Raw genomic sequence first — 23,624 nt, 5'->3', positions numbered from 1 at the left:
AGACCTGGTCCTAATGTTTCATTACAGCTCAAATGTATTCCTGTTGATGAGGAAGTTGTCAAACCAAAGTCATTGTCCTCTTACCCTTGATTTGATTTCTCTGTATATGATGAAATCAGCTCTAGAGGGAGTGGCGGCTCTAGCCGGAGTGGCAGCTCTAGCCGGAGTGACGGCTAGAGGGAGTGGCAGCTAGAGGGAGTGGCGGCTCTAGCGGGAGTGACGGCTCTAGCGGGAGTGACGGCTCTAGCGGGAGTGACGGCTCTAGAGGGAGTAGCGGCTAGAGGGAGTGGCGGCTCTAGCGGGAGTGACGGTTGAAAGTGACTTATTTCCCTCAAGAGCCCCTGTGTGTCGTGGTGGTCCTGATGAGGTAGATTCACCAGCAGGAGTAGTATATTTCCATGATAGCTCTACGATAGATATCATGGGGGAACTTGCTTCATTACATCCTCAAAGAGCCACAGGTACAGAGACAACACCCAGTTTTACTGAATGGGTACAAACTGATTTGCAGGTCTACCCCAATTTAACGTTATCATATTATTTTTAACCCATTAGGTTAACTGAGAATAATCTCTTTCAGACAACGAACTGGAGGAGTAAAACCGACATGAAAATATAAAGATATAACTAAATATACATGTATAAAGTTATCTGGAATGTACTATGATAATGTGCTCTGGATAAATCAATGTGGTATAAAAAAGTAATTGTAAGATAAAACAATAAAGTCACTTTATAGACTCACTTCTACATGACTCTGTAGAAAGTGTAAAAATACAACTGTAGGCTAAAGTATAACCTCAGCATCAACTACAGCGAGCGCTTGAGGCAACCATATACTAAATCACTTATAGTGGCTTGGAGTGTAACATTGAGCTGTTCTGACTTCACTATGAAGTAGAGTGCACTAACTTTATTACAGAGAACCCAAAGCCCAAGGCTATGACTCTATCACTAGGCAATATTGATGGTTTATGCCAGAATATGGAATTTGTTTAGGCCAGGAATGACACTGTGACTTTCACAACACAAGGACACACAATTAAGCTACTATATTGAAATCAAGTTTCACACTTTATTATTTATCACAATCATGGCTTCTCTCAGTCAAAGAGCAGGCTACCATATCGGACTTGTTATGAAACATTCTTGGTCTTTAAGATATTGAATAGGTCTGATAATGCATAAAGCCTCAAGGCCGTCTTTTTCTATTCCCCAATTGCTTTCTCAATGGTCCTATTCTTAATTTCCTAGTCCCCTCCCTACTGTCTCGGCCCTACACTAACCTCCTTAACCTGTTAGGGCTAGGGGGCAGTATTTGCACGGCTGGATAAAAAAAATGTACCCGATTTAATCTGGTTACTAATCCTACCCAGTAACTAGAATATGCATATACTTATTATATATGGATAGAAAACACTCTAAAGTTTCTAAAACTGTTTGAATGGTGTCTGTGAGTATAACAGAACTCATTTGGCAGGCAAAACCCTGAGACATTTTCTGACAGGAAGTGGATACCTGATGTGTTGTATTACCTTTAAACCTATGCCATTGAAAAACACAGGGGCTGAGGAATATTTTGGCACTTCCTATTGCTTCCACTAGATGTCACCAGCCTTTACAAAGTGTTTTGAGTCTTCTGGAGGGAGATCTGACCGAACAAGAGCCATGGAACGATGATGGCCCATTAGACACCTGGCGCGAGTTCATGTTGGGTACCCTCGTTCCAATACGTTATAAAAGAGTATGCATTCGTCCACCTTGAATATTATTCATGTTCTGGTTAAAAAAGGCCCTAATGATTTATGCTATACAACGTTTGACATGTTTGAACGAACGTAAATATATTTTTTCCCCTCGTTCATGAAGTGAAGTCCGGCGGGCTTAGATCATGTGCTAACAAGACGGAGATTTTTGGACATAAATGATTAGCTTTTTTGAACAAAACTACATTCGTTATGGACCTGTGATACCTGGAAGTGACATCTGATGAAGAGAATCAAAGGTAATGGATTATTTACATAGTATTTTCGATTTTAGATCTCCCCAACATGACGACTAGTCTGTATCGCAACGCGTATTTTTCTGGGCGCAGTGCTCAGATTATTGCAAAGTGTGATTTCCCAGTAAGGTTATTTTTAAATCTGGCAAGTTGATTGCGTTCAAGAGATATAAATCTATAATTCTTTAAATGACAATATAATATTTTACCAATGTTTTCTAATTTTAATTATTTAATTTGTGATGCTGACTTGACTGCCGGTTATTGGAGGGAAACGATTTCCTCAACATCAATGCCATAGTAAAACGCTGTTTTTGGATATAAATATGAACTTGATAGAACTAAAAATGCATGCATTGTCTAACATAATGTCCTAGGAGTGTCATCTGATGGAGATTGTAAAAGGTTAGTGCATCATTTTAGCTGGTTTTATGGTTTTGGTGACCCTGTCTTTGAATTGACAAAACATTACACACAACTCTTGTAAATGTACTGTCCTAACATACTCTAAATTTATGCTTTCGCCGTAAAACCTTTTTGAAATCGTAAAACGTGGTTAGATTAAGGAGATGTTTATCTTTCAAAGGGTGTAAAATAGTTGTATGTTTGAAAAATTTGAATTTTGACATTTATTTGGATTCAAATTTGCCGCTCTTGAAATGCACCTGCTGTTGATGGAGTGCACCACGGGGGGGACGCCTGCGTCCCACCTAGCCCATAGAGGTTAATGAAGAGGTAGACATATAATGGTGTGTGAAGTAGAAAGAAAAGAAAAAGGTGGGGGTCTGCTGTGTGACAAAAAGAAAGGGAACAGAATTGAAATAGAGGAAAGGGGAGTGGTTATGAGAGTAGGTAGTGTTTGATGCACTGGAATATGAGGGAAGGAGAGAGGGGTGAGAGTGAGAGTGGGAAGAGAGAGAAGGGGAGAGTGGGAAGAGAGAGCAAGAGAGGGGGGGAGAGAGAAAGATAGAGAGGGGGAGAGAGGGGGTGAGAGAGAGAGATAGTGAGGGATCCATCCTTATCAATAACCAACTGAAATACCTTTCCTCTGTAGGTACTTAGGTAAGTGTGTGTAAGACAGGGTATAGTAAGACCTACTCACCACAATGCCAAACTGTTCAGGCTCACATAGTTCCTCGTACTCATTCTTCAGTTCTGCCAGAGCGCTCAGCTCCTTCTGTTCTGGTAGGTTCTTTATCAGGTTCTGTAAACACACACAGAGACACATTTAAATGCTTTATTTCAATCCAAGAATCACATTACAGTCTAGAAGGATTTAAACATTTTAAAGGTCACAGATTCATGGACACCTACGGATACAAAAAGCATATTCACACACACAGCTCCTGTCAGTACAGTTTGCCCCCTGCTCGCCTCTACAGAGACACCAAAATGCACCTGAGAGAACACTCAGGCAACTTGGAGACAAAAGACTCTACAGCACCAAGCTAGAATCAAGACCCAGACTGGGAACATCCACACAGCACCAAGCTAGAATCAAGACCCAGACTGGGAACATCCACACAGCACCAAGCTAGAATCAAGACCCAGACTGGGAACATCCACACAGCACCAAGCTAGAATCAAGACCCAGCACTGGGAACATCCACACAGCACCAAGCTAGAATCAAGACCCAGACTGGGAACATCCACACAGCACCAAGCTAGAATCAAGACCCAGCACTGGGAACATCCACACAGCACCAAGCTAGAATCAAGACCCAGCACTGGGAACATCCACACAGCACCAAGCTAGAATCAAGACCCAGCACTGGGAACATCCACACAGCACCAAGCTAGAATCAAGACCCAGACTGGGAACATCCACACAGCACCAAGCTAGAATCAAGACCCAGCACTGGGAACATCCACACAGCACCAAGCTAGAATCAAGACCCAGCACTGGGAACATCCACACAGCACCAAGCTAGAATCAAGACCCAGCACTGGGAACATCCACACAGCACCAAGCTAGAATCAAGACCCAGCACTGGGAACATCCACATAGCACCAAGCTAGAATCAAGACCCAGCACTGGGAACATCCACACAGCACCAAGCTAGAATCAAGACCCAGCACTGGGAACATCCACACAGCACCAAGCTAGAATCAAGACCCAGCACTGGGAACCTCTGAGACCTCCACTGGTGTTCAATATAACTACTCATTTACATCCACTGGTCCATTAGAGAAGGTTCAACTCCACTATCCTTCTATACAACACCTAACATCATTATCGGAAGGTTCCATACAAACACCAGTAGAGTACATCAGAGCGTGGATGGTTCTGAGATATTTTTGCATACATTCAGTACTTTCAAGATAAGCGTCACCGCAGGGAACTGACATGGTTCAGACAAACATTGCATATCTACGTTTATCTTGAAATTAGCACGCTAACTGTTTCTATGGGAATACATAGAATACACGGCAGGTAGGAGGATGAGTAGGAAAAGGTCAGGTAATCTAGTGCTCTCGCTGCTGTATCCATTTATTTACCTCAACGGGAACAACTTCAGTATAAGCTCCGGCGAACCACAGTTCAAACACGTAATAACGCTGGCGATTAATGGAGACTTTCATTCCGAGATTGTCGGTTCGCATCAGCTTCCTTGGAAAACATGGCAATTTACCATTTATAAATAAGATTAACCTAGTAACTTCAGTTTTAAAATGTAATTTGACTTTCAGAATGCCAAAGTCGAGCTTTACAATTATCATACAGGTCCAAACAGTGAGGAAGATGAGCAGGTGGAAGATGAGAAAATCTTAATTTCCAATTAAATGTTAATTGTGCATGGAAAGGTCAGTTGAATAAATTAAATGAAGCATAGCTACCTTTTTTCATCTTCTCGGAAAGACGGAAGAGGAGGAAGATAAAGAGGAGGAGGAGGAGAAAGAGGAGAGAGGATTAGAAAGAGGAGGAGAAAGAGGAGGATGAGAAAGATGAAGAAGAGAAAGAAGAGAAAGAGGAGGACGAGAAAGATGAGGAAGAGGAGGAACAGAAAGAGGAGGAGGAGAAAGAGTGGGATTAGATGTGCCCTCATTAGCTCCCCTAATTTAAACAGCAGGAGCAGGCTGGCACTCTGTCACATGACCAGGCCAGGACACACACACACACACACACACTGACCACTGCCCTGGAACGGAGCAGCCATGAGCCATCACTGGCCATGCTCTACTGTCCACTAATGATGACATCTCTCCCCTTCCTCCGTGGATTCAAAAGTCTAGAAACCAACCAAGTTGGAAAGAAATACTGTGGGTTTTGTCAGTTCTAGTGTGGTCTGCAACAGTTATATTAAACGTGTGTTGCTTCTATATTAGCCACTGAATGTTCTCCCAATTAGAGCAAACAAGTGTGGCCCAGTTATGTAGCCTTATTATAATTCAATAATGAAGGCTGTTGATCATAGTGGACATCAATTGGGAAACAGCACATAGAATGGGATGTGAGACATGACATTCCCCCCAAAAAAGTGTATGGTGATGTGTACTAATGATGGGGCTTCCAATGTTATTCCAAAGATCTCACTAACAATATGTGTTTTCTTTCTTTAATTGTCCCGGGGTTGGGGTGCATTATAAACACCTAGGTTGCGTCCCAAATTGCCCTATGAGCCCTGGTGAAAAGTAGTGCACTATATACGGAATAGAGTGCCATTTGGGACTTTCCAGCCCAAAATAGAGACAGCTAATTATTTGCTCTTGCCCTTTCAGGCAGAAACCCTATTTGATTAATGAATACTCACTCCATTGTGCTCATCTCTGTAGTGCAGCTGCTGATCACTGCTTCCTTACTGCTTATTAGACATTATAGAAGTAAACTATTGTCTTTCAGGAAAATGCCATATTTGATAGAAGATAATTATTTTACAAATTATTTGGATATCCGATGTCAACCACCCTGCAGCGAAAAAGAAAGTAAATGCAAGCACAAACTTGGTCACAGTTTATGATCCACATCTTACTGTGCAAAACACTTTTGGATATTAACCCAGTTATTTTGAAAGTGCAAACCAGAAAATAACCTGTTCAAGAATACTCCAAAATGCTTCAACCCAATTCAAAAGAAGATTACGGAAACATTTCGCGACATGTGTAGTGGAAATAAATTAATTCTGGAAATTCAAACTGCCACTCCACTTTATTGTCTTCCCTTGGTATGTAAAAAAAACTGTTTTGGAGAGCTTTGCAGGCCTCGCAGAAACAGGACCACAACGAAGCAGCAAAGATCCACCACCACGTGAAGAGGGATTATGAATGTCTATTTCCTCTTCTCCTCTCTTCCAAGTCTGAGGAACATTACCCTGGGCTGAAGAACAAAGTCCTCCTCAACAACATATCGTTGATTCAGAATGAAATGCAATAACACAGCAGCAAAACCATTCAGCCTCAACAGTCATCGTCGCTAATGCTCCCAGAATCTGATTATTGGTGTTGTTTTCCTCTGCCGCAGCTCGTTAAGAAGAGACAGAAAATTAAAGTGTGTTGTGGCCTTGTCTGCGACCATTTCCAATGTTGTCTCCAATATTTTCTTCACCGACTGAAGCTGCTAGGTTGAGGTAAAGAGTTTGAATTGGAGATGGAATTTCTCAGTGTAATTGTTATTTCATTTGTCTGTCATCTAGTTAATTATCAACAGCCCCCATAGACGATAATTGACACAAAGGCGTCGCCATATGTGTAGTTCTGTCAAAACCAGTGCTAGATGAGGCTATGCCAGACCCTTCCCGGCAGGCCTCCAGACAGACACACATACAGACACACTCGGCATTTGGGGGAGATTATTGGAGGGCTGTTACAGTCACCGAACGCTCATTTGGGCTCCTGGAGACTGGTGAAATCCCTAATGACGTCAAGACAGAGCAACAAATTGTGTGTAACTTTCTGTACTGCGCAATGCCCAATGCACATTGGCTAACCAGGCTATCTGCATTGTGTCCCGCCACCCACCACCCGCCAACCCCTCTTTTACGCTACTGCTACTCTCTGTTCATGATATATGCATAGTCACTTTAACCATATCTACATGTACATACTACCTCAATCAGCCTGACTAACCGGTGTCTGTATGTAACCTCGCTACTTTTATAGCCTCGCAACTGTATATAGCCTGTCTTTTTACTGTTGTTTTATTTCTTTACTTACCTATTGTTCACCTAATACCTTTTTTGCACTATTGGTTAGAGCCTGTAAGTAAGCATTTCAATGTAAGGTCTACACCTGTTGTATTCGGCACACGTGACACATACACTTTGATTTGAATGAGCATGGAAACTAATGGTCTTTCTTGAGTAGGAAGACAATATTGTATTGTATAGTATTGTATAGGACATTGTATAGGACCGGAACAACTGTGGAGAAACTGTCTCCCAGCATTGATACTCCAATTAAAAAACATACAGAAGTGATATTGCGGAATAAAGATTTAATATGATGGCATGTCTTGTTTCTCTCTGTCATCTAGCATGTGTTTCTTTAGAGCATACAAAGCATACAGGTGGACGTTGACACACTGTTTGGCATGTCACTAGTACTCACTTTTCTGATTGGAAGAATAAGTAGACACACGGGGTACACAGATCAATTTGTTCCCTTTCTATGGCCTCCACTGTTCCCTTTCTATGGCCTCCACTGTTCCCTTTCTATGGTCTCCACTGTTCCCTTTCTATGGCCTCCACTGTTCCCTTTCTATGGTCTCCACTGTTCCCTTTCTATGGTCTCCACTGTTCCCTTTCTATGGTCTCCACTGTTCCCTTTCTATGGTCTCCACTGTTCCCTTTCTATGGTCTCCACTGTTCCCTTTCTATGGTCTCCACTGTTGCCTTTCTATGGTCTCCACTGTTCCCTTTCTATGGTCTCCACTGTTCCCTTTCTATGGCCTCCACTGTTCCCTTTCTATGGACTCCACTGTTCCCTTTCTATGGTCTCCACTGTTCCCTTTCTATGGTCTCCACTGTTCCCTTTCTATGGTCTCCACTGTTCCCTTTCTATGGCCTCCACTGTTCCCTTTCTATGGTCTCCACTGTTCCCTTTCTATGGCCTCCACTGTTCCCTTTCTATGGTCTCCACTGTTCCCTTTCTATGGTCTCCACTGTTCCCTTTCTATGGTCTCCACTGTTCCCTTTCTATGGTCTCCACTGTTCCCTTTCTATGGACTCCACTGTTCCCTTTCTATGGACTCCACTGTTCCCTTTCTATGGTCTCCACTGTTCCCTTTCTATGGCCTCCACTGTTCCCTTTCTATGGCCTCCACTGTTGCCTTTCTATGGCCTCCACTGTTCCCTTTCTATAATACTAAACTTTTCATGTTGCAGGCTCCTGTGATTCTCTCTTCAGGCAGCGAATATTCCCAACAGTGAAGTTGAAGAGAAGATCAACAAATCTCAAATGATAGTCACAGGAACAGCACAATCAATACAAAATGTTCTCCAAGCAAAACAGTTTTTAGAATCAAAGGATTCAGGGGGAATCTCAACAGATGTATACAGTGGGTAAGAACTCCATGTTTTCCTCTACCGATCTGGCTGGAGACTGACAACCAACACATTTGATTTTTTTTCCCTCCAATTCAAAGACAGCAAGATGATATTTTTCGATCTGTCTGACAGATGCAATTTTCACATTTTAATATTTTTTCCCCCACAGATTTTGGCGAAGCGTCAGACAGCATGTGGCTTTTGTCAGACTGACGTCTTACCACTGCGGTACCACAGAGAGTCGCAGTGAACGGCTGAAAGGCCTCTGTTCGATTTTGATACTGAAGAGCAGTCAAACAAGAGCCATTGTGAAGAGGTATCCACATCCATTTTCATTTGAATCATGACCTTTGTCAATTAGAGTCCCAACGCTTTAAAGGTGGGAAAAGTGATGGTTTGGTGTAGTTTTAGGGGATTTAATTGCAGGTAACTTTCAAAACAGATTATGGAAGAATAATGGAATGAGATGAATCTCCCAATGTGTCTTGTATATCCAGTATGCAAATGAGGTGCTGACAAAACATGTAAACAATGACTAAGGCCTTTTTGTTTGGTATGATTGAATATACCAGTAATTGACAAAAAACATAATGACCAATTATTATTATTTTTTACCAGGACAAATGTAGTATGCCTATTACAAATGGAGTCTCTTCAGATGCCTTCCACGTCACATCATAACAGACCAGTTGAATGACAGTAGACTCTTTATCTCATTAGTGAGGAATTATATAAATATGTTCTCATTCCATTTCATCTGTCTGTCTTCTGACTAAACAATAAAACCCTTAAAATGTAAATAAAGGTGCACTTTTTCCGCAATCAACATTTACAAAGTATATCAGCAAAAACAAGTGGTAGAAATTCCATGGTCATCGATTCAGAAATTCCTATAACATATATTTCAACAATCAGCTACAGTATTTGCAGAGCAGATTTTGTCAGTCTGCCAAATTGTCAATCCAAAATTAATATCAGCACCAACAGAAGGCATACGTACTCTTCACATTCTTTCTGTGTTCTTCTTTACTTTACAAGCAGAAATGTTGACAAGTTTTGTAGACTGAACTGGTGACATACGGCTAATCTAATCTAAAGTAGACCACTCAGTCCTAATCCAGGATCTTTACTCCAAAGCCAACAAACACCTCAGAATCTCACTGAGGGTTGCTATTCGGAAAACAAGGGTGACAGATTCCAAAACCACATTAAACTAAAAGCTGGAATGACTTGGCGTGACATTACGTTTGTCTTTTCAAAAGAAATGTGTAGGATTCTGAAGTGTGGGCACACCTGAACAGTTACGTAAACAACGAAGTATGTGAAGAGGAATGGAGGGATCTCATAGACATTACCGCTACACTGTACAGGCAACTCTCTGAGCAAGTGGATATACTGAACAACTCTTTAGGATACTGTGTGTGTGTGTGTGTGTGTGTGTGTGTGTGTGTGTGTGTGTGTGTGTGTGTGTGTGTGTGTGTGTGTGTGTGTGTGTGTGTGTTTGCATGCATGTACGTGCATGGATATATCTGCATGTGTACATGCAGTATGTATCTTATGTGTGTGTGGTCTGTAACTCTGACCCCACCTCCCCCATCTCCCCGTATCTGTTAGCCCCACAGGTCATGCCCCCATCTCCCCCTAGATGTTAGCCCCACAGGTCATGCCCCTCTCTCCCACAAGTCATGCCCCCGTCTCCCCCTCAGGTCATGCGCCCCCCCAATGCTGTTAGGCCCACAGGTCATGCCCATGGATCTGGCTCCCTCAGAGCGACCAATCTGTCCTAGTTAGTCATTATAAAGGTGACAGACAGTAGAACCTTGTTAAAGTGTACATAATCTATGTCTGAAGCTCACAAGGTGAGCCTTTCACATAGGTGACATCTCCACTTCTCCAGAGAGGATTGAGATGAAACACATATAACCTGTGTCACTGTGGCAATACAATTATTTAACTTTGATAGATCTTAATACGCATTGAAGGCTGATATGACCATTACTTAATCAAATAAACTCAATTGAAGAAAGCGATCATTCCGGACTGTCTGGAGAATAAAGTGCCATCTGAATATGTTTCTCCCAGATTCATTTGCCATCTGTCACTGAGATAAAGAAAGTTTAGCTCCAAGAAGAAAAACACTAAGTTCTGATTCATAAAGCTTTGTATGTGTCTGAATGGGTCTACGGCATACACTCTAGCTAATGTAGTTGTCCATTATACAATGCAGCACTGACCCACAACGGTGTATGCACCAATTTGTGTGTGTGTGTCTGTGGTACGTGTGTGCCCTTGGCCAAGTGCCCGTGTTTTCCAGATCAACATTTCAACTAGAACACAAAGGGACACAAAGCACTGTACCTGAGCCCTGGTCACAACCCTGGTTACAGCACTGGTCACAGTCTTGGTTAGAACCCTGGTGACAGCCTTGGTCACAACCCTGGTTACAGCCCTGGTTATAGACCTGGTTACAGCACTGCTCACAACCCTAGTTACAGCCCTGGTTATAGACCTGGTTACAGCACTGGTCACAACCCTAGTTACAGCCCTGGTAACAGCCCTGGTTATAGACCTGGTTACAGCACTGGTCACAACCCTAGTTACAGCCCTGGTTACAGCCCTGGTTATAGACCTGGTTACAGCACTGGTCACAACCCTAGTTACAGCCCTGGTTATAGACCTGGTTACAGCACTGGTCACAACCCTAGTTACAGCCCTGGTTACAGCCCTGGTCACAACCCTAGTTACAGCCCTGGTTACAGCCCTGGTTATAGACCTGGTTACAGCACTGGTCACAACCCTAGTTACAGCCCTGGTTACAGCCCTGGTTATAGACCTGGTTACAGCACTGGTCTCAACCCTAGTTACAGCCCTGGTAACAGCCCTGGTTACAGCCCTGGTTACAGCCCTGGTTACAGACCTGGTTACAGCACTGGTCACAACCCTAGTTACAGCCCTGGTTACAGCCCTGGTTACAGCCCTGGTTATAGACCTGGTTACAGCACTGGTCACAACCCTAGTTACAGCCCTGGTAACAGCCCTGGTTACAGCACTGCTCACAACCCTAGTTACAGCCCTGGTTACAGCCCTGGTTATAGACCTAGTTACAGCACTGCTCACAACCCTAGTTACAGCCCTGGTAACAGCCCTGGTTATAGACCTGGTTACAGCACTGGTCACAACCCTAGTTACAGCCCTGGTAACACCCCTGGTTATAGACCTGGTTACAGCACTGGTCACAACCCTAGTTACAGCCCTGGTTACAGCCCTGGTTACAGCACTGGTCACAACCCTAGTTACAGCCCTGGTAACAGCCCTGGTTATAGACCTGGTGACAGCACTGGTCACAACCCTAGTTACAGCCCTGGTAACAGCCCTGGTTATAGACCTGGTTACAGCCCTGGTAACAGCCCAGGGAACCAATGTTGTACATTGGGTCCCGGACATCGTATCCCTGTTGAAGCAGCCCAGCCTCCCCACCACTTTAACCTTCTCCATCATACCCCTGTTGAAGCAGCCCAGACTCCCCACCACTTTAACCTTCTCCATCATATCCCTGTTGAAGCAGCCCAGACTCCCCACCACTTTAACCTTCTCCATCATATCCCTGTTGAAGCAGCCCAGCCTCCCCACCACTTTAACCTTCTCCATCATATCCCTGTTGAAGCAGCCCAGACTCCCCACCACTTTAACCTTCTCCATCATACCCCTGTTGAAGCAGCCCAGACTCCCCACCACTTTAACCTTCTCCATCATACCCCTGTTGAAGCAGCCCAGACTCCCCACCACTTTAACCTTCTCCATCATATCCCTGTTGAAGCAGCCCAGCCTCCCCACCACTTTAACCTTCTCCATCATATCCCTGTTGAAGCAGCCCAGACTCCCCACCACTTTAACCTTCTCCATCATATCCCTGTTGAAGCAGCCCAGCCTCCCCACCACTTTAACCTTCTCCATCATATCCCTGTTGAAGCAGCCCAGACTCCCCACCACTTTAACCTTCTCCCTCATATCCCTGTTGAAGCAGCCCAGCCTCCCCACCACTTTAACCTTCTCCATCATATCCCTGTTGAAGCAGCCCAGACTCCCCACCACTTTAACCTTCTCCATCATATCCCTGTTGAAGCAGCCCAGACTCCCCACCACTTTAACCTTCTCCATCATATCCCTGTTGAAGCAGCCCAGACTCCCCACCACTTTAACCTTCTCCATCATATCCCTGTTGAAGCAGCCCAGCCTCCCCACCACTTTAACCTTCTCCATCATATCCCTGTTGAAGCAGCCCAGCCCCCCCACCACTTCAACCATCCATCCAGTCCCTTTGTGTTTTGTTTTCCTCCAAGCCTCCTTGATCAGCATAATGTATTTCGCATTTCATTGTTGAATTAGCATTTGATGCAGGAAAAGGGGGATATGGTACAGTGTGCCAAAATAAGGCTTCAATTAAGCTCGAGGGGGGAACCGGCTTTTTACAGCTTTTCCTGCTTAAGCGGTAATCCAATGGGCCCGATGCATGGCCATACTTATCGTCCCGTCCCACATTTGCACTTTACACCATGCAGATGATGGCCAAGCCGGGCAACAATACGGAAGGCTTGCTCCAGTCACCTGTTGTTGTTAGTCCTGCAGGAACAAAGGCTGGCACGGGCTGCATCTGCAGAGGCCCTGCAGCTCTGCCGCCAAGGAGCAAGGCAAGTCCAGGTAATGAGGGGCCCATGCATATGGATGAGAGCCATGGTTACAAATGGCAGGCAGGCGATGGCTGCTGGGTGATTGACAAACAAGATAAATAATAATAACAAGCAAGGGCCAAAACAAAAGCCCCGGCTTGGGCACAGCCAATCAAAAATCATCAGGCCCCAGCTGGAACAGTCGTTGCTGTGGAGGGAGAGGTGAGTCGCGGGTTGGTTGTGGGATGGGAGAAGTTCCAGTGTGTGTGTGTGTGTGTGTGTGTGTGTGTGTGTGTGTGTTGTAAAACAACATGGATAAGGTACATTACAGCAATTTAGAGGACATATCTAAATGTCAAATTGAAACAGTATAAACAGAGAAACATGCAACCAACTGTTCAATGCTAGTACACAACCATTCTATTCTAGTACACCACCATTCTATTCTAGTACACCACCATTCTATTCTAGTACACCACCATTCTATTCTGGTACACCACCATTCTATTCTAGTACACCACCATTCTATTCTGGTACACCACCATTCTATTCTGGTACACCACCATTCTATTCTAGTACACCACCATTCTATTCTAGTACACCACCATTCTAGTACACCACCATTCTAGTACACCACCATTCTATTCTAGTACACCACCATTCTATTCTAGTACACAACCATTCTATTCTAGTACACCACCATTCTATTCTAGTACACAACCATTCTATTCTAGTACACAACCATTCTATTCTAGTACACAACCATTCTATTCTAGTACACAACCATTCTATTCTAGTACACCACCATTCTATTCTAGTACACCACCATTCTATTCTAGTACACCACCATTCTATTCTGGTACACCACCATTCTATTCTAGTACACCACCATTCTATTCTGGTACACCACCATTCTATTCTGGTACACCACCATTCTATTCTAGTACACCACCATTCTATTCTAGTACACCACCATTCTAGTACACCACCATTCTAGTACACCACCATTCTATTCTAGTACACCACCATTCTATTCTAGTACACAACCATTCTATTCTAGTACACCACCATTCTATTCTAGTACACAACCATTCTATTCTAGTACACAACCATTCTATTCTAGTACACAACCATTCTATTCTAGTACACAACCATTCTATTCTAGTACACCACCATTCTATTCTAGTACACAACCATTCTATTCTAGTACACCACCATTCTATTCTAGTACACCACCATTCTATTCTAGTACACAACCATTCTATTCTAGTACACCACTATTATATTCTAGTACACAACGATTATATTCTAGTACACAACCATTATATTCTAGTACACCACCATTCTATTCTAGTACACCACCATTCTATTCTAGTACACCACCATTCTATTCTAGTACACAACCATTCTATTCTAGTACACCACCATTCTATTCTAGTACACAACCATTTTGTTCTGCTACACAACCATTCTGTTCTGCTACACAACCATGCTGTTCGACTACACAACCATGCTGTTCGACTACACAACCATTCTACTATACTACACCATTATATTCTACTACACAACCATTCTATTCTAGTACACCACCATTCTATTCTAGTACACAACCATTTTGTTCTGCTACACAACCATTCTGTTCTGCTACACAACCATGCTGTTCGACTACACAACCATGCTGTTCGACTACACAACCATTCTACTATACTACACCATTATATTCTACTACACAACCATTATATGCTACTACACAGCCATTCTATGCTACTACACAATCATTCTGTTCTGCTACACAACCATTATATGCAACAACACAACCATTCTATGCTACTACACAACCATTCTGTTCTGCTACACAACCATGCTATTCTACTACACAACCATTCTACTATACTACACCATTATGTTATACTACACAACCATTATATTCTACTACACAGCCATTCTATGCTACTACACAATCATTCTATTCTACTACACAACCATCATATGCTACTACACAACCATCATATGCTACTACACAACCATTATATTCTACTACACAACCATTATATTCTACTACACAACCATTGTATGCTACTACACAACCATTCTGTTCTGCTACACAACCATTCTGTTCTGCTACACAACCATTCGGTTCTGCTACACAACTATTCTGTTCTACTACACAACCATTCTGTTCTACTACACAACCATTCTGTTCTACTACACAACCATTCTGTTCTGCTACACAACCATGCTATTCTACTACACAACCATTCTACTATACGACACCATTATATTCTACTACACAACCATTATATTCTACTACACAACCATTCTGTTCTACTACACCTGTGAAGAAATCCACCAAATGAAATAGTTGAAATATTTGTGAGAATCCTCTGCTATAGATGCTAAGAACTCATATCAAAGTGACAAGTTAAGCTTTCACCCTTGAGCGGTGTGTGTGTGTGTGTGTGTGTGTGTAATATGATGCAAGTGTGTACACAGGCATGTAATGACATGATACTATTTCATATGATGCCTATAAATAGTCTATTCCACCATATATAAAATATACACTGTCATCCATATACATGCATGTTTTCAATACAGGTCGTCACTATGTAAATTCCTCCTGTATAAAATGGAGAGCAACTCTTCAATAATATTGACCAAATGAAATGGTTAAATGAGACTGTAAAGAGTAAGAACACATTCCTTTGAAATCTAAATTCTAGCGGGGAACATTACACTACAACATTTCCTCTCCTAGGTAGAGCCTGTCGATAAAGACGGACACTAAAGAATGGCTGGCTTTATGTTTGACTGGGGGGACATACAGTACTGTCAGTGCATACTGATGGCGAACATGGAGAGAAAGTAACTCTCTCAACGAAATATTCTTTTTTTTTGGTGACTCCAAAAGAAGAGGGAAAAACATCACAATTCAGAACCAGACAGAAAATCTGCCCACACACATAGGTTTGTAGTGGAGTACTGATGCAGTAACACACACACAAAGCATGATTTTTGTTTTTTTTTCAACGGCCACATCTTGCCATAATTGACATGAATACACTTAATCTACAAAGTCTTTCTCCTGCAGCATGTAATAAGGCATGCAGTAAACCTGCTCTCAGTTTGTAATTGTGACTAATAGTGGCCGTGGGCCTTACTGCCTTGTGAGAGACATTCACTTAAACATGTCATTTTAATTACCATAGAAAAATGTCACAACATGCAGTTTGTAAAATGTATTTAATGTGTTTCTGGAAGGCTTACAGGATAGATCTAATGTCGAGAAAACAACAAAACAACAGAAAGCATATCACTTTAACAAGAAAATATAAATCACTTACACTTTGTCTTTGAAAAAACTCTCACTTCCTTGTATTCCCTTAAACGAACAATATGCTAAATCTATTTTAATGATATGTACCCACTGATTGTGCAAAGAATATAACTTGTAATTCACTCATGGACTTAGTTCAACTGTTGTACCTCATCAAAAGCAAAAATATACTCTAAGCTTGTTTTACTCCAATGTGTGTAAACAAAGTAAATGTAAACAAACACTATGTAGCCTAAAAAAATTGTTAAAACTATAATTTTGACATCAAGGATGGTCAGTCTTTGCATCCATAGCTCTGTCTATGAATTTGAGAGTGGTTACATTTCTCCAGCCCCATCCCTCAGTTTTTACCAGAACAGGGGTGGGGAGTACACTTGTTATTGTTCAATTGCTGATTGTCACTTTAATGAAACATTCTAGAGAGTCCAACACATTGACAGATGCACAGTGTGAGATATATAAAATCCTAAAGGACTATAGAACAAAGGTAAGGCCGGGCAAACAAGTCTTGCCTTGCAGACCACCACATGACTCCCAGCAGACGAACACAGTAATAGATAGTGTAAAGGAAATTAAAAGAGCCAGTGGGGTGAACACACCACTACCAGCAGGGCTGTGTCTTGAATGGCACCCTATTCCATCTATAGTGCACTACTTTTGACCAGGACCCATAGGGACTAGTGTGTCATTGGGGTGCAGTCTAGGACTAGAGCTGGGTAAGTGAAGAGTCAGAGACAGGAAATGAGTTATAGTGTGAGTTTCCTGACTACTCTGTCAACACTCAGATTGACTAGTTTTAACGACTGGTACGTTCAGTACTCATGGATTTAACTCAGGGCCTTGATAACTGTGTGTGTGTGTGTGTGTGTGTGTGTGTGTGTGTGTGTGTGTGTGTGTGTGTGTGTGTGTGTGTGTGTGTGACAGCTGTATTTAACAGCTTTGCAGAACATGATCACAGTATCTAAGCATCCCTTTTAGACAAATCCTCTAATGTTAATCAAAACATGGTAGGCTATGTGCCACAAAGCTAAGTACAAAATAAACACAGTATGTTTCAAATTGCAAACTATTCCATGGTTATTACTGGAGAGCTACATGGGTACACAATATCTCCCACTGTTAAAGTCAAGGTCTGCTATTTACCATGACGTCGTTCAAATGATGTTCCCATATTTAACTGTTAAGGCTTAAACACAATAAAAAGACCCTTGGTATTTCCCTTAACATCCAAGTCATTTTCTTCTCTTAATACGTCCTCTCGAAATGTAGCGCATTTGCACACAACATGTATTAATTACAACTAAATAAGCCGAGCAGAGCCGTGTAGTCATTAGCCTTTCCTTTTGAACAGGAGATGGGGTAATATTAAATACATCGGCCAACATAAAACATTAAGGAACCACTCTGATATTCTGCTAAAAAAATCCCTCCCCGGGCAACATCAACCGTTGAGCCTGAGCTTTACCACACACATGCAAATTTAGACACACACACGTGCGCTACCACATGCACACAAACCACAGTCCCGTGTGCACGCGCACACGCACACGCACACACACACACACCAAAAGTGAGTAAATATTTAGCATTTTCATCTGGCCCCAGCCTGAGTGAGTGACAGCTAAGGCCTTGGTGGAAGAGATAACAGATCACCAGGAGTTCTAGCAGCCAAGTCCTCAGAAGTTTCTTAAGCTGGGCTCAAAAGAGCCACTGACAGTTCGTTTTTCATGTTGAATGTGGAGTCAGTGAGAGAGCCTTAGCGCCACACAGTTGTCACAGTACATCAAAACATCCACGGGATTGACTAAAAATGGTGCAAATGTGTCGATGATAGACGCCCAACCTTCCCCATTGACACCAAAGTCTTCCCTGAGAAATCTAGAAAGTTCTATGTTCCCCTCCCTCTGTCCTCTGACTAAGGCTGCATGAAGATCATCAAACCAATCTAATAGTTGAGTCATTTTCTATTAGCTATTATGGCTAGAGTCCGACCAATACGTTTTTTTTAGGTCCGATACGATTTAAATTTTTTGCAGGACAAAATTGACTGAAACTTCTGCCGATATACTGTTTCACGCCAGGACAATCAAAAAGTATACATTTTTCACACTGAATTCTCATAAATTGACATCCAAATGAGCAATTGTCTAATAAATAAACTTGATTTCTTTCATTGTGAAATTAATGACACATCATGAAAATGGTCGCAAGTGTTCAGATAAGCATACAATTCCCTTCTATCATTCTCTTCATTGAATATCGGTTATGGTCCGACACGGATATAGCGGTAAAAGGCCAATATCAGCCGATAATATCAGTGAACTGATATATCGGTTGGGCTCTATTTATGTCCTTGGTTGGGGATAAGCAGCTTGAAAATAACTCATGATTGCCACAGAAAAACAATCACAACAGGCCAAAGGGTTCATAGATCTAGCATTGTGTATTCATCGTCTTCTATTTTGTTGTTGTTGCTATTCTTATTTCTTTGTGTATATGCATTAGCTTTGATGCACTCAGGTCAGTGCTACAGTACGACGAGCATTGATGTGACATGGCTAATTTGGAAATGAAGGCCAATTAAACATCATAGACTCCCTCTCTCTGCCTGAAGGACTATACCTAGCGGAGCCGGGGCCGTGGGTTAGCGTTTATATGATGTGGGGAGGGAAACTGATTAAGACCTCAAAGAAAACTACAAGCGCTGCGGGGTATTACATGACTTCATGTATGTGAGATCTCTAAGAGGTTCCTAACAGTCATCCATGGAACCATTGTGTGCCCAGTCGGAAGAACATGAGGGTTTACAAACGTGATGTTTTAAATCAGACAAGGTTGACTTACTTGTAAACTCCCTAAAATAACCTAAAAACCTATTGAAGCCTGTCAATTATATTATCTAAGGAGACCTTGAAATGTCTTCCAAATCTTGGAAAACTAGATCCTCTAACAAATCCCTTCAAATGGCCAGCATAAAAAAGCAGCTGTAGCTGTGTCTTTTTGTCTAGCTGTGTGGTGCTGCATTCACAGCTCTAGGTCTGTGTTGTAGCTAGCAGTGTATTATCTCAGTAAGTAACCCAGCCTGGAAAGGAGCTTTCACAGCTCTAAGTCTCTACCCACTGTGTTGTAGCTAGCAGTGTATTATCTCAGTAAGTAACCCAGCCTGGAAAGGAGCTTTCACAGCTCTAAGTCTCTACCCACTGTGTTGTAGCTAGCAGTGTATTATCTCAGTAAGTAACCCAGCCTGCGAGGGGCTCATTAATGATCTGTGGATTGTTTAGCCTTCTTGTGCTCAGTTGGCACCAACCGCACAAGGGCACCAAACCAAATATCACCAGTATGCCAATTAATAGGGATGCACGATATATCGGTGAACATATCGGAATCGGACGATATTAGCTAAAAATGCCAACATTGGATTCGCTCCGATGTCTAGTTTAACCCGGATGTGAACAACCAATGTCAAAGCTGACGTGCACACCTATATAACACAGATAGATAAGAACGTCTTCAGATATAATGTAGGTACATGACATAATGACACCACGTAAAATTTTGGAAACAAGATGGAAACCGACGTGCAACACGGCATTCCGAACCTAGCCCACAATGTCTGCTGTGTTGATCAAGCAGTCAAGTCGAGCAGTCATTCGAAAGAGTAAGAAAATATCAGTGAGACAACTCAAAGGCGAAATCCATTAACCCAAAGATAATGGAATTCATTGCCCTTGACAATCAACCATTCTCTGTTGTGGTTGATGTTGGCTTTCGCTGACTGGTCGAGCACGGATACACTTTTTTTTATTTTTGGTACTATTTTTCAGATGTTGCCCTTCCGGAGTTACACAGTAATAGCGTCACTGCTATTAGCTTCACAACTGACATTTGGACCAGCGATATCAGCCCCATGAGCATGCTGAGTCCGACAGCACAGTGTGTCGTTGAGGATTTCGTACTGAGGAAAGTCGTATTGCATGCTCATGAATATTCTGGTTGTCATACCGCTGCTGCCATTTCAATGGCATTTTTGAACATGTTTGAAACATGAACACACTAGCTATCTCCATTCGAACAACTGACTCGAGAAATAAGCTCATCAACTGCCCCTGCAGCAGACGTGATAAGCTTTATGTGCGTATGTAACATTTCTGGGATCTTTTTTTTCAGCTCATGAAACATGGGACAAACACTTTAAATGTTGCATTTATATTTTTTTCAGTGTAGTATTTGTATTCTAATTCCTAATTCTAACGCCACCGATTATGTCACATAACAGTGGAGTGTGCATGCCCATTCTGATTTCGCCAATGCTAAGCGTCTATGGAGTGAAGATGGCCCCTTTTCCCAACCAGGTGGATGTTTTTACTTGCCCACATTGGCGAATGAAACAGTTGCCCTTGACAACAGTTTTCCCCAGCAACAAAACTGCCCACACAGACTGTGAAGAAGCGATTCGGTGGCATTCTCTCTTTACTGTGTTGCCACCATGCTCGATGCTATGTACAAGGACTGCTACTTCGATGCAGACAAGAAATGTTACATAAAAGGCTGGACAAGATGGAAACCGACACAGTGACAGTGTGCACCAAGGAAGAGAGGCCATGGAGAGGCCTGAAACGTCCCTGCTTGACATGTATGATGCAATCCTGGTTGAGAATGAAATTACTGAACAAATGAACAATGAAACAGCACAGCAAGTAAGAAATAGGTTTTGATGATGTTTTACTGGTAATGGGGAAATATGTAAATGCGAACAAAATACTTTTTTGGACAGTGTGGTGTGTGTGTAACCTTTATTTAACTAGGCAAGTCAGTTAAGAACAAATTCTTATTTACAATGACGGCCTACACCAGCCAAACCCGGATGATGCTGGGCCAATTGTGTGCTGCCCTATGGGATTCCCAATCACGGCCGAATGTGATACAGCCTGGATTCGAACCAGGGACTGGAGTGTCACCTCTTGCACGGAGATGCAGTGCCTTAGACCGCTGTGCCCATGTGTGTGTGTTAACTATTTAACTGTACTAGAATGCTTAAAAGGCTGCAAAAATGTTAAATATTGGTTATCATTATTGTTTTTTTTGCAAGGAAAATATCGGTATTGGACAAAAATGTCATATCGGTGCATCACTACCAGTTAAGCATACTGTGTGTCAGTGTAGCAGTTGGAGCCCATCCCCCAGTCCACGAAACCCCTGATCCCACTGGTGCGGTGATTAACGTCAGCGGGAATCATGCATCTGAACCAGGCTGAACAGAGCACCAGTGTTTTAAATCGTGGCTGAACTTTTATTATTTGGGCTGAATAAAGAGCGAGGCAGGGAGTGCGAGCTGAGGGCCTCAGGTTGTGGCCTTGTCACGGTGCAGACAATGGGAGTCGATGCTGAACCTGCCAGTCTTCCCTGTCCGAGGGTGGTGGGGGCTGCTGAAAGGCACTGGAGGGGGGCATAGAGGCCAAACACAATGGATCCAGACCCCCTCCTCCCCCCAACCGGGATTGCATGAGCCTGCCCCCCATCTCCAGACAATGCACTTCCACACGTCTCTTTCACAGCCTCCTCTGTCCATGGTTCACATCAGCACTGAATGGCTTTGTCAGCCCGCCGGACTTTTCAAGGAGACCTTTGTCAGCCCGCTGGCCTTTTCAAGGAGACCTTTGTCAGCTAGCCGGCCTTTTCAAGGAGACCTTTGCCTCGGTTTTGCTGTAACGCGTTCCCACTTTTTACTGGGCAAACTTTTATAACAAATAAATTAACTGTTTTGCCACCTTTTGATCTAATCGTTACGGTGGGACTTTTGTGCCAACACGCAGGGGTCTTCTGGCGTCATTCTGGGTACGTGCCAATGAATAAATGGTGCTGACATCCATAACTGAACTCTCTGCAACCTTAAATAAAGCCAAGATCAGATGAAGATCATAGAGTAGCAGCTAACTGCAAAGGGACATTATTCACAGAGGGAATCTGTACTGAGGGGAAGGGAATCTGTACTGAGGGGAAGGGAATCTGTACTGAGGGGAAGGGAACCTGTACTGAGGGGAAGGGAATCTGTACTGAGGGGAAGGGAATCTGTACTGAGGGGAAGGGAATCTGTACTGAGGGGAAGGGAATCTGTACTGAGTGAGGACGTAGGTAAAGCTAATAAGATGGAAGAGGCAGATTCCTATGGATGGATATGCTGGATGAATGGTGGTGAGCGTTTGGTGATGACTGCCGAAGTTCAGGGACATGTACATCATAAGCCAGGGGCGCTGATGGCTCCTAATGCAAAGTAAGGAGAGCCAATCAACTCCGATATGTATTCCACTCGGACGGGTTGACACATCGTACAGATGGACATGTCAAGGCCGGCATGCCGCAACGTTTCACTGAAAAATCATTGCATTAGACATGACGACATGGGGCCGGGAAGATTATGTGATTGAATAAGGTCTTATATACATTAAGAGCCCTCCTTCCCTTCCCTCCTATTTATTTATCTATCCATCTTTTTTATTCCATTCATCCACATCCCACATTCCTCCTTGAAAGAGCTGTAGCAGAGGTGCCCTTTCGAACTGAAGTGGATTTTCAATAAATACTCTGCCTAATGGGAATGGCTCCCTGGGATCCCTAGTTCATATTGAGCAGGGACGGTATCGGTGTCACCGTGAGAGGACTACAGAGGCCCTTGATCTACGTATACCATTTTATTGATTTCTCTGTTGCGGTCAATTTGGTGAAGGGGGTGACGGTGAGGCCACTCACGCCCATCCCTCGCTCTCATCTCCTGGGGGCCGACTCCTCCTTGACCGCAGTTTGAAGGAGGGCCAGACCGAGCTCTTCTCACTCTGCCCTTTGACCTTTGCTTGAAGCGAATCGAGAGGCAGAACGAAATTGTCCTCTCACACCCATCCTTCTCCACAGAGAACCACTCTCTGTACCTAACACATCTCTCAAAGCCTCCCTCCTTCCATCTATATGACATCACCATCACGCTCACTACCTCATAGCAGCATCCACATTATCATCCTAGCCTGGCGGTGTGTGTGTGTGCAGCCATGTGTGTGTGTAAATGGTGATTGGCGTGTGGCAGAGAGCAGTCAGCGTAATGTGATTAATCAGTGGGGTGAGTTGAGATGGGAGACCACACTCAG

The 23,624-nt window shown here is 43.1% G+C and overlaps 1 protein-coding gene across 5 annotated transcripts in view; it reads right to left on the bottom strand.

Moving 5' to 3' along the window:
* diaph2 (diaphanous-related formin 2) overlaps positions 1-23,624 on the bottom strand; it is a 759,144-nt gene that overhangs the window by 300,830 nt on the left and 434,690 nt on the right. For all 5 annotated transcript variants that reach the window (XM_045717986.1, XM_045717985.1, XM_014199083.2 and 2 more), the window contains one exon: positions 3,105-3,206. In XM_045717986.1, coding sequence (XP_045573942.1) covers positions 3,105-3,206 — 102 coding nt within the window. The remainder of the gene's footprint in view (positions 1-3,104; positions 3,207-23,624) is intronic.

This window comes from Salmo salar, chromosome ssa05 (genome assembly GCF_905237065.1).
Source record: "Salmo salar chromosome ssa05, Ssal_v3.1, whole genome shotgun sequence".
Taxonomy (NCBI): domain Eukaryota; kingdom Metazoa; phylum Chordata; class Actinopteri; order Salmoniformes; family Salmonidae; genus Salmo; species Salmo salar.
This window is presented reverse-complemented; position numbering and strand designations above follow the sequence as displayed.